The sequence below is a fragment of the Tenrec ecaudatus genome, chromosome 10 (genome assembly GCF_050624435.1).
Source record: "Tenrec ecaudatus isolate mTenEca1 chromosome 10, mTenEca1.hap1, whole genome shotgun sequence".
In the NCBI taxonomy this organism is placed as follows: domain Eukaryota; kingdom Metazoa; phylum Chordata; class Mammalia; order Afrosoricida; family Tenrecidae; genus Tenrec; species Tenrec ecaudatus.
This window is the reverse complement of record NC_134539.1, coordinates 137,980,492-137,991,306: the sequence shown is the minus strand read 5'-3', so window position 1 is coordinate 137,991,306 and position 10,815 is coordinate 137,980,492. Positions and strand designations below refer to the sequence as shown.

Sequence of the window (10,815 nt, the reverse complement as noted above, 5' to 3'; positions counted from 1 at the left end):
CTGGCTGGGTGCGCAGGGTGCTCGCTGGGGCAGAGCGGCTGGGGCCCCAGCCCCCCGGCCACGCCCCCTCCAGGCCCCGCCTCCCCCCAGAGCCGCCCCCTGGAGCTCCCAGCCTCCTGCCCCCCAGCTCTCCCCAGGGCCCAGAGCCCTCGGCCGCACGCTGCAGCCCACGCCCCGCTGGCTGCTCTGGAAGGAGCAAGGAGTGCACAAACCTGTTTGTGCGTTGGGAGGCGGGACGCTCGGACACGGGAGGAAACCGGGACCGTGAGTCTCCGGTTCTGGGGGGAGGGGCACTTAGGGGGAGGCCACCACTAGCCTGAGCAGCCCAGATAAAGTTAACGCCACCCCTTCCTAATGGTCTCTGAAGCTCGAGCTGAACTGACCATATGGGGGACAGCGGTCTGGTCTTCTCCGGCACCGCAGTCCCCCCTCCCACGCTACACAGGGATGGCCGTGTCTCTGGACATGCTGTCCCTTAAACCCAGAATGCAGGGCGGCCATTCTTCCCAACCTGGCCTGCTGTGGCCGCCGCCTGGCACTGGTCAAATTGGCAGCTTTTGCTCTGTGGGCTCTCCTTCCTCACCCTGTTTGCCAAAGTCTCCAATAAACCAAAGTCCACATCCGGTTCCCCCCTCTCAGCAACCTTGACCACAACTACCGCACCCAGACCAGAAGGGTACAGGGAGGGGCTTCAGAGTGGTTCCAGGGGAGACTGAGAGGAAGGGGGAGTCGGTGACCCCAAGGCCAGCAGAGCAATCTGTCCGCAAGCTGTGCTCCATCAGCACTCCCACACATGGCCCACCCCACAGATGTCCGCCACAGGCTTGCCCAGCCCCAAGGCCCTGCGGGGTCAGTACATTTACTCAGGCCTTAGACCTCCCCTAGCTCCCTGGCTAGAAGTTCACTCGCAGGCCAACACTCCGCAGCTTGCCCCATCCCTAACTGCGGCATAGGAACTTGAAGGCAGACAGTGGGAGTTGAGACTTTTAATGTCATAGATCAGTGTCCAGCCTGCCTCTCACTGCTAGGCCCCTCCCTGTGTGGGCCTATCTTGACAGTGCCTAGAAGGCGGCCTGCAGTCGGGGCTTCTTCCCCACCCCCTCGGAAGGATCCGGCACCAGCCTGAGAGAGGGGCAGGCAGCCACGCTGAGGGAGTGGAAGGGGTCGGAGACAGCAGCAGCCTGTGCAGGCGTGAGTGCGTGTGTGAGCACGCTGGAGGAGGTTTACAGACCCTGCCGCAGGGACAGTCCAGGGTGGGAGAGGAGAGGAGGGAAGAAGCAGTACATCTTTTGTCCTGGCGCCTCAGCCTCACCCTACCCCCCCCCCCCCCCGAGGGACAGAAGTGCGGGGTTCGTGGAAAACCCCGATCCCTGGGTCCCAGCCTTCAGGACTGGAACCCTTTGGAGTATACGGTGGAGTCGCAGACCCAGTCTGTGGGGATGCTGGATCTGTCTCCTTTTGAAAGCCCTGGAAGGGTGGGCTGTCAGAAGCAGAAGGGGACGGGTCTCTGCTAGAAGAATTTGACGCCTCGGCCATCACTGCCGGTGATGATCTCGGCCTTGTGCTCCTGCTGGAGGGCCTGGAGCGCTCGCAGCAGGGTGGCCTCATCCAGCCCGTGGAACTCTAGAAGGAGAGATGGGTCAGTCAGGGTACTGGGCGCCTCTGGGCCTAAGGCCTCTGAAGAGAGCAGGTTAGCTGGAATCCGAGATGCAAGAGGCCAAGCTACACGCCTTCAGTCCCCACTCAATTCCTGGGCACTCCTGACAAGTGAGAGCAGGAGGAACCACCCCGTCAGCATGAACTGACCACTCGTGCTTTATTTCTTCCCTGGTTCTGAACTCCCATGTCCTCCCCCGCCACTCTTGCCATGAATGTCTGATGCGCAAGGAGCAAATGTCTGATTTCCCAAGGAGCAAAGGGGGAAGGGGGTCCTTACATTCAACCCGAGGGCAAGTGAAGGCCCTTATCACTGGATATGGGCCCTAGACACACATCTATACCCGTCAGGAGGACTGGTCCTAAAATGAAGAGCTGTCAGTACCTCTGGCCAGGAGACTAGTAAGGTCCAGCAGAGAACTATCTTTTCCTAGTAAAAGGAGGCAGAGCCGGGCGTCAATGGCCAGCTGCGTACCTGAGATATGGCAAGACACTTCACGGAGGCGTGAGAGGCAAGAGGCAAGCCCAAACAGGCTGGCACACCTCAGCCCCTGCAGGCCCTCGCTCTGGAATCAGGGAGCTTACTTTTTGAGGGAGCCCAGCCTTGCCCAGCCTGAGTGGTGGGCTGGGCAAGGCTGCAGGCCTGAAGTCATGGGGTGATGGTGGGAGTAGCAAGCAGAGGCCTGCAGGGCTTGGGCAAATAGCGAAAACCATAAACTCTGCTGGGGCAGCCCAGGGGAGGTGCCCTGCTACCCCCACTAAGATGAGAACTTTTCATGGTGTGGGGATCAGAATATGGAGTTAGAGAGCTAAGGACTATTTACACTATGCCAAAATCAAACACTATACAAATCCTTGCCTGGGCAGAAACCAAATTACTTCAACGGGCCAGGAGTATTAGTCCAATCACTTTGGCTGGTGCCCACAAATCATGAGCCCTCTATAGGACTCAAGGGCGAAAGAACGCCTGAGTCTGCCAGCAAAGAGATTTCAGGCGTAATCCCTCTACCCTAGTTCCTCATTGGGCATCTATATCTGCAGCTCTTAACTTTTCACGCATCACACGTGCGGTGACAATCTTGTAACAGGGACTCCATCCCTAGAAAAGTGCATGGACACCCACATAAGTCATTTTTTTGGGGGGTTGAAACACGTGAATTCAAGCATTTACGGAATCCCTGGACATGAGGGGAGGGCCTGCAGCACTTGGAATTCAGCAGCGGAGAGATGCCAATGCAAGCAGGAGGATTCAGGTGACAGAATGAGCGGGGATGGGGAGGGCAAGGCTATACCCTCGTCCTCGGTGTCTTCCCCATTGGTCAGTTCATACAGGGTGAACACGGAGTTGTTTTGGCCACTTTTTGAAACCTGTGGACACAGAAAAATGGGACTGAATAGGGACCAGGAATCTTTTGTGAGACGGTAACCTCATCAACTCCACCTCTCTGATCCAAGAATGGTACCTATCCCCAAACCACAGCTCCCTTTTGCTTCTGCAGAGGCGTCAAAGAGCCACAAGGCCCACAGGTGCTATATTTATATGTGTACACCCACATTCAGACTCACTAACCACAGGCCTTCACGTGTCTGCGGGAGTGACCTCGGATTCTGGCTGTCTTCCTGTTCAGGAATGGGTGGTGTGTTTTTGTTATGTTTGGGTTGTTGATGCTTCTTGCCTGCCTCCCTCCTTTGGGAAAGTTGGGGGTTTGTGGCGGCTCGGAGTTGGGGGGAAAGAAAGCATTCTGCCCCCACACCCATACAGGTTGAGAATGGCTCATTCATGTTGCGGACAGTCCCAGAAGGGTGCAGTGGGGGAGGGGCCCGAGGCTGGTTTTTTTTTTTTCCTTTCCTCATTTATCTCCTGTGGCCAGAGCCTCCTGCCAACAATAGCACCCTTGATTCCCAGCACTGCATTCTCCAAACATGGCCTCGAGCACCCCCTCCGCCCCCCAGCCTCCTACAGGCAGAGAAAGGGAAGTTCTGTGCAGTCAGGGAAATTGAGTCCGTGAAAAAAAATGGGGGGGGGCCTGCCTGGAAGGCCTGCCTTTTCTCTTTCTGCTTCCTCCCCACTTTGTTCAGCCTCGATCTGGTGACAACACCGGGACCTGCTGGGGGGGCTTCACCAAGTTCTTGGAACAATGAAACGCAAAGGTAAGAGAATGTTCCCATGAGCTCTTTCAAGCCCGCTGGTGTACACTGTTCCTTTGCCAAGGGCCACGGCTGAGCACTCAGCGACAGGATGGGCTCACCCACTGATAGATGAGTTTCCCCCATTCTTCTGGCCTCCGCCACATGATCAGGAAGCTAGACTTGCTCTTATCCAACCACTCAAGGTTCCCTGTAAAACAGATACTCGTGAAAGCAGGAGGGAGCTCTAAGAAGGGACAAGGCAGAAGAGGCAGCTTTCAGAGACTCATTATTTGTTTGACTTTGCCTGTTTGCCAAACGCCATGCTCCCCCCCTCCCTTCAGGTCTTAGAACGCAGCTGGGAGAAATTTTGATTTTATTATACAAATGGGAGGAAGGGATCTGAGGACTCGGACTATTTACTCTGGGCTACAGGCCAGGGAGATGAGAAACAACAAAACAAAAACAGAAAGCCTGTCCTAATCTGCTCTCAGCGAAACCCAGTCAGGAAGATAAATAAGGAATCTGGTGAATGGAGCCCACCTTTCTTCCGCAGTTCCTCTAGTACAATCTGAATGGATTCCACAGGGAGCTTCCCTGTTTTAAGGTTAAGGGAATGGTATACGTTCTATAAAATGATATGAACTGGGTGGGATTTAGAAAGTCTCAGAACTAGTCAGTCCCATGTTGAGAAACATCCACTTCCTTCTCCTCCCCCTCACACACACACATATATCTACACCTGTCATGGTATTTTGTGGCTATTGGGGGGGGTGTAGGATAAAGAAATCTTTCCACTTAAAAGGGCCTTTGAAAATGAAAATTGCTATTCCTCACCCTCTGTCCTTCCCCCTCCCTTTGGCCCTTCACAAATATTTGAAGGGTGAATCAGGCAGCAAAAATAAATGACCCCTACTTCCTGGCCGGGGGGGAGACATGGATGAGAACATTATTAAAGGTAGTAGGAATTATGAGCCTCCGAGAAGGGGCATGCAAGTAGCAAAACAAACAAACAAAAATACCCAAACTCAGCTGAGAAGACTGGGTCCAGGCTTCGGAGGCAGAGGCTCTAAGACTTGAAAGACACATTGGGCACGTCTCACTGCCTAGGACAAGAGAACGACCCTAAAAGAGTCCGTCTCTTACCCTGGGTAGTGCTGAAGTCCTGTGTGTGGTGGCTGTACATGCTTGCTTCTAGCTAAACCCAATTGGGTGGGGGTCTGCCTGAGTGAGGGGGCGGGGTGAAAGTCTCAGCTGGGGGGGGGGCGGGGGGCCCGAGGGAGGATACGCCGCAGCTTGACGTTGTTGAAGAGCGGGCTCTCCTGCGCTTCCATCACCGTCATGCAGGACTGTTTGTGCAGGCGGCAGAAGGACAGGACCAGGGAGCACCAGGCGGCCAGCTGCTTCTGCCGGGTGTCCACGTTCGGCTGCAACCTGCCAGGTGAAGGGTGAGGCGCAGAATTAGAGGGCTCGCCAGGGCCAGAGGCTGCAATCGTCCCCGGGCACGTTCGGGGAAGGAAGGGGGGACCGCGGGCGGTGGCAGCCGGGTCCTGCGCCCCCTTCCCACGTGGGGCAGCAGGGCTAAGCCCAGGGTGGGGAGGGGGCACAGCGGGGCTCCTCGGGGTCTAAACCTCACGTAAAGAAGGGCGGGAAGCGATACTGCCACGGCCACTCGAACCCCATCGCCATCGCTGGAGCCCAGGACTCCCGGAAGCTGCCGGCCGGCACTTCCGGCCTCCCCTCTCACTCGTCCGGGCCGAAGGCGCAGCACAAAGGTTCCCCTCCTGCTCCGCCGGCCTGCCGGTCCGTCCGGACCATCCGGGCTTTCCCTGCAGGCCGGGCCCCCAGAAGTGCCCTGGCTCAGTCGGGGCTCCCAAGTCCAGCGCAGGCGAATTTCCACCAAGGGGAGTTTCTCCAGGACCAAGGCTCGTCGAACGTTTAATGTAAAGGTCTCACGATACCGCCCATGGCCTTCCACACCAACGTGCCTTCTACAGAACCCACGAGGGCCTGCCCTGTAGCTTGTGTCCTTAGAAACAGCCCTGCTGCCATCACCCCCAGCTTCCATCTTGGACCACAGCTATACCAGGGACTTAAAAAAAAAAGACTTTGCTGGGAAAAAGTGCACCATCTCTTCATTGCAATTCCCCATAAACTTTTCTGAAGCACCTCCGTATGTCTTCTCCTCTAATGAGCCCACCATCCTAGCCTCAAATCTCAGCGCCGTTTGGTGTCTAGTACTCTTTATCCAGGCATCGACATCTCCCCTTTATAACCACGCCATAGGCTGGCGTAGAAATATTCCTGTGGATGCTGAGGCTGTCAGTCTTGACAGGAGCCGAAAGCCTCATCTTCCCGCTGCAGAGTGGCTGGTGGGTTCAAACTGGGGGCCTTGCAGTTAGCAGCTAATGGGCACCTCACCCCCGCCTACACTGTCAAGGCGCCTGAACCCAGCCTAGCCTACTCTATTCTCTCAGGCTTCTTTATGTGCTGGTCTGTCCCCAAACTAGGGTGGTTCTACCTCCCTGCCTCAATCCTCTTTAATAAAACAAAACCAAAAATAAAAATAAAAAAAGACCCCAAGACTATAAAGTACTACTGGAAAATAAGTCACCAGAGTTGACTGGCTGATCCCCAGATTTCCTACGACAGGGCAGCCCATCTTTTATGAACTTCATGTCACACATTTAGGGGCTGCTCAGATTTTCCCAAGCTCATCAAGCCCCTTCTCTTGTTCTCATCCTTTTTTCTCCGATTTTTTTTACACGATTGAGGTCATGTGTATGAACCCCTTCATCTTTCCCTCTACTTGTTATCCACACTTGGCGCATCCTTAAAAGTTCCTCTCCACGGGTGAGTGGGTTGGAAAGGGGGAACTGATCACAAGGATCCACATGTGACCTCTTCCCTGGGAGAGGGACAGCAGAGAAGGGGGGAAGGGAGACTCCGGATAGGGCAAGATATGACAAAATAACGATGTATAAATTACCAAGGGCACATGAGGGAGGGGGGAATGGGGAGGGAGGGGGAAAAAAAGAGGACCTGATGCAAGGGGCTTAAGTGGAGAGCAAATGCCTTGAGAATAATTGGGGCAGGGAATGTATGGATGTGCTTTATACAATTGATGTATGTATATGTATGGATTGTGGTAAGAGTTGTATGAGCCCCTAATAAAATGTAAAAGAAGAAAAGAGAAAAAAATGATTAGGGCAAAGACTGCACAGATGTGCTTTATACAATTGATGTATATATATGTATGAACTGTGAAAAGAATTGTATCAGCCCCAATAAATTGTTAAAATAAATTTTTTAAAAAAAGTTCCTCTCCACGTTTACTCCTCTTTCCTTTGGGAATCACTGGAAACATGTCTCTCTTCCTTTTCAAGGCTAACCCTTTGGCATAGCTCCCTTTTTAGAAATAGGTTGCCAAGATCCTCTGGCTGTGCTCAAACCAGCAACCTTTTGGATGGTAGTTGAGTGCTTAGCCATCTGTGCTACCTGGGAACTCCACATAGCTCCTTTTTAAAAAAAAATAATAATTGAGTTAAAAAGAACTTTTGAAAGTGTTTTCATAGGAGTTTATGTCCCCTTCAACAAAATGTATCTATGCAAGTCATTCAATAACACTCATTACATTCTTCACAATGTGTGAACATTCGCATTATTACTGTTTGTGTTATTCCATTTCTCCGCATATCATTTTTTTAGTTATATTGAATTTTATGATATATGATAATGCTTTGGAAAACACTAAATTAATATACAAATATAAGGCATGATTATGTTTATACCATTTTGAGCCATATATATTTAAATCATTTTATTGGGGCTCATACAACTCTTATCACAATCCATACATACATCCACTGTGTCAAGCACATTTGTGCATTTGTTGCCCTCATCATTCTCAAAACATTTGCTTTCTACTTGAGCTCTTGGTATCAGCTCCTCATTTTTCCCCTCCCTCCCCTCTCCCCCTCCCTCATGAACCCTTAATAATTTATGAATTATTATTATTTTGTCATGTCTTACACTGTCCGACATCTCCCTTCCGCCACTTTTCTGTTGTCTGTCCCCCAGGGAGGGGGTTATATGTAGGTCCTTGTAATTGGTTCCCCCTTTCTACCCCACTCTCCAGGTATCGCCACTCTCAACACTGGTCCTGAAGGGATCATCTGTCCTGGGTTCCCTGTGTTTCCAGTTCCTATCTGTACCAGTGTACATTCTCTGGTCTAGCTGGATTTGTAAGGTAGAATTGGGGTCATGATAGTAGGGGGTGGGAGAGGAAGCATTCAAGAACTAGAGGAAGGGTGTATGTTTCATCGTTGCTGCACTGCACCCTGACTGGCTCGCCGCCTCCCCGCCACCCTTCTGTGAGGGGAAGGGCATCTCTTCCTGAGCTTCTCATTTCCACCTTCTTCTCGGACGTCTCTCTTACCTTCCTGTTTCTCTGTGTCCTCTGGCTCCATTCCTCCAAGATCTTCCCTGTTTCAAAACAAGTCCAGTCTCCTTGAGCCTGCCACTTACTCCACATCCTCCTGATCTCAATTTTTCCACCATCCAACTCTGCCCTTCATTGTTCCCCGTCCCTCACCTGCAGAGTGCCCGGACAAGTATTTGTTGAGTAAATGAATGAGTGAACCATTCCATTGAGAATGCTTTCTCAGAGGTCACCATTTCCTCTACCTCCTTGGCATTGCCTGATCCCTTTCCTGCTACTTCTCTGATCTTCCCATCTTTTTTCCATCACCCATTAAATGTGTTTCCTAACCTCAGCCCTTTTCCAAACCTGTATTTCCAGCTCTTTCCTCACCACTCCCCATTTCCAACTGTCTGCGGAGTGAGAGGATTTGAATGTTCCATTGTTAACTCCGTTGGCCTCATCCTCTTTAGGTCAGTTGATCATCCTAATGGCCCTTTCCCTGTTATTTCTGCCGTCCTTCTCCTAGTAACTCAGGCTCAAAGTCTGCCCAGCCTTAACCCTCACTGCCACCCTGCTCCTTCACCCTCTATCTCTAAGTTCTGCTGACACACCTGTCCCTTACTTTTAATCACCTCTCTTCCTTTTTATTCTTTTTTTTTTCATTTTTATTCCTACGTACCCACCCACCACTCTTTCATGTCTCCATTTGCTCAAGCCTGGCTTATTGCTGTAATATCTTAATTTAATACCTTGACTACTCTCTTAGACTAGCCTATTCCGTCTAAGGTCTAGTTCTGTCTAAGGTCACGATCCCACACTCACCTCCTGTGATCATACTTCCTATCACCGTTCCAGGCATGTGTGACCCCTCCTTCTTTCACAATCATCACCCACAGCATTGTTTATTTGTGCACATGACAGCTCCTCTATTACATGAATGCCATTGAGGGCAGAAACCAGGCTGTGGTAGTTACATAATCCGGTGTCAATTTGAGACTATTAAAAATGAAAGGGTGGAGTTTAGCCTGTTATTCAAGTCACAGCTTGATGACTTCAGGTGGTGGCACTACGGAGATAAATGGCTCAGTGGAGGCCAGACCTACACTCTCTGCTTCGTCCTCCTGCTGACAAGACACATGGAGCTACCCTGATGGAGTTAGAGCAGCCACATGGAGACCCCTGCCAGCAAAGCATCTCAGCACTGGCAGGGGTCTCCACGTGGCTGCTCTAGCCCCATCAGCGTAGCCCCATGTATCTTGTCAGCAGGACTGAGATGCTTCCACCGCCACTGGATCCACAAGACTTTCCACCCACTGACCTGCGATCTTCCTGCATTTGGTGTCATGGGCATGTGTTGTGTGCGTCTGAGGAATTTGTAGACTGGTTTTGGACATACTGGCTAATATCGGACGTATGGACTTGATCTGGACAGGACTGGGGAGTTCTCTCAACAGTCACTAAAGCTCCTCTTGTACCTATGGGTCTCTGATTTTGTGTCTCTAGTCAACCCGGACTCACACGCAGGCCTTCTCTAGTTTATCTTCCACACAACATATACCACGTATGTGCTGTCCCCTTGATGTGGATTAAGAAAGTGCATGAAGGTCAAAGTGTGCCAGGACGAGGGCAGATGCACAGGCCTGGGGGAGATGGGTCTGCTCGTGGAACTGGGGCGAAGGCTAACCTCAGGAGAAAACTCACAGTGCATGTCTAGAAAGAGAGGCACATCCTGAGAGGTGTGTCTCAGAGAAATACTAGAAATGTTCCCGAAAGCATACAAGCACATGCGTATGGTGCAGACGGGCATTTCCTAGGAGACAGGCATGTGTGTACTCAGAGAGCAGAGACTTCAACGACAAAGAAAGGAGAGTCCACGAAGCAGCTGCAGGTGTCACACACACAAAGTGCCTTTGTGGAACGAAAGGGCCCTTCTAGATATTGTCAGTCCCCTGGCAGGTGTGTCTCAGGGGGCACTGAAGGGAGGGAGAGTTCTCGTCAGTATGCAGGGACCGAGGGACCAGGTACCACTGGGCGGATCCCGTGTGTCAGGGTGGGCTGTACAGGTTTCTTTTGTTTTGAGAAGCAGATCGCCAGGCTTTTCTTCCCATGTGCTCCAAGGTGGTCTGAAACCTCCAACCTTCTCAGGGAGCTGCTGAGTATTTTCATTGCACCACCCAGACATCCCACACGTTGTTGCTTGTGTGCCACGGAGTCAATTCCAACCCCTGGTGACCTTGCAGGACGCAGTAGACCAGCCCCCACAGGCTCCAAAGCTGTACTCTCTAGGGGAGCAGGCTGCTCAGTCGTGTCTCCTGTGGCAGAGCGAGTGAATTCAAACCACAGACCTTTCCAGGGAGCAGCTGAACACTTACCCTGTAAGTCAGCAGAGCTCCTTGGGCTCCGTAGGAGCATCCCTATGCAGAAATGCCGAGCTGCAGAGCGAGGCTAAGGGTGTCTACGTTTACAGAGCACAGCTGTGTCTCGGGAAGCTGAGAGGAAGGGAAGTGGGGGTAAGGAAGTGGTGACTAGAGCAATAGCAGGCCTCTGACCCCAAAGTCCCATGGAGCTTTGTCCAGATGACGTCTCTCTTCTGTTGGTTGGCTTCAGCG

At 52.1% G+C, this 10,815-nt stretch overlaps 1 protein-coding gene across 1 annotated transcript; it reads right to left on the bottom strand.

The window, feature by feature from the left end:
• Positions 1-971: 971 nt before the first annotated feature.
• Positions 972-5,522, bottom strand: VPS25 (vacuolar protein sorting 25 homolog). The gene is made up of 6 exons (XM_075561872.1): positions 5,420-5,522; positions 5,072-5,217; positions 4,327-4,380; positions 3,906-3,994; positions 2,949-3,024; positions 972-1,623 (listed from the first exon to the last, which is right to left on the bottom strand). The coding sequence occupies exons 1-6, from the start codon at positions 5,470-5,472 to the stop codon at positions 1,511-1,513; spliced, it is 531 nt and encodes a 176-aa protein (XP_075417987.1). The 5' UTR covers positions 5,473-5,522; the 3' UTR covers positions 972-1,510.
• Between the last annotated feature and the right edge of the window lie 5,293 nt (positions 5,523-10,815).

Excerpts from the sequence above, each read along its gene's own strand:
- VPS25 (XM_075561872.1), bottom strand. The coding sequence starts at position 5,472 with ATGGCGATGGGGTTCGAGTGGCCGTGGCAGTATCGCTTCCCGCCCTTC. Across the intron at positions 4,381-5,071 it reads CAACAACGTCAAGCTGCGGC|GGAAGCTCCCTGTGGAATCC; the intron begins GTATCCTCCCTC and ends ACCTTAAAACAG. Across the intron at positions 1,624-2,948 it reads GGAAGACACCGAGGACGAGG|AGTTCCACGGGCTGGATGAG; the intron begins GTATAGCCTTGC and ends CTCTCCTTCTAG.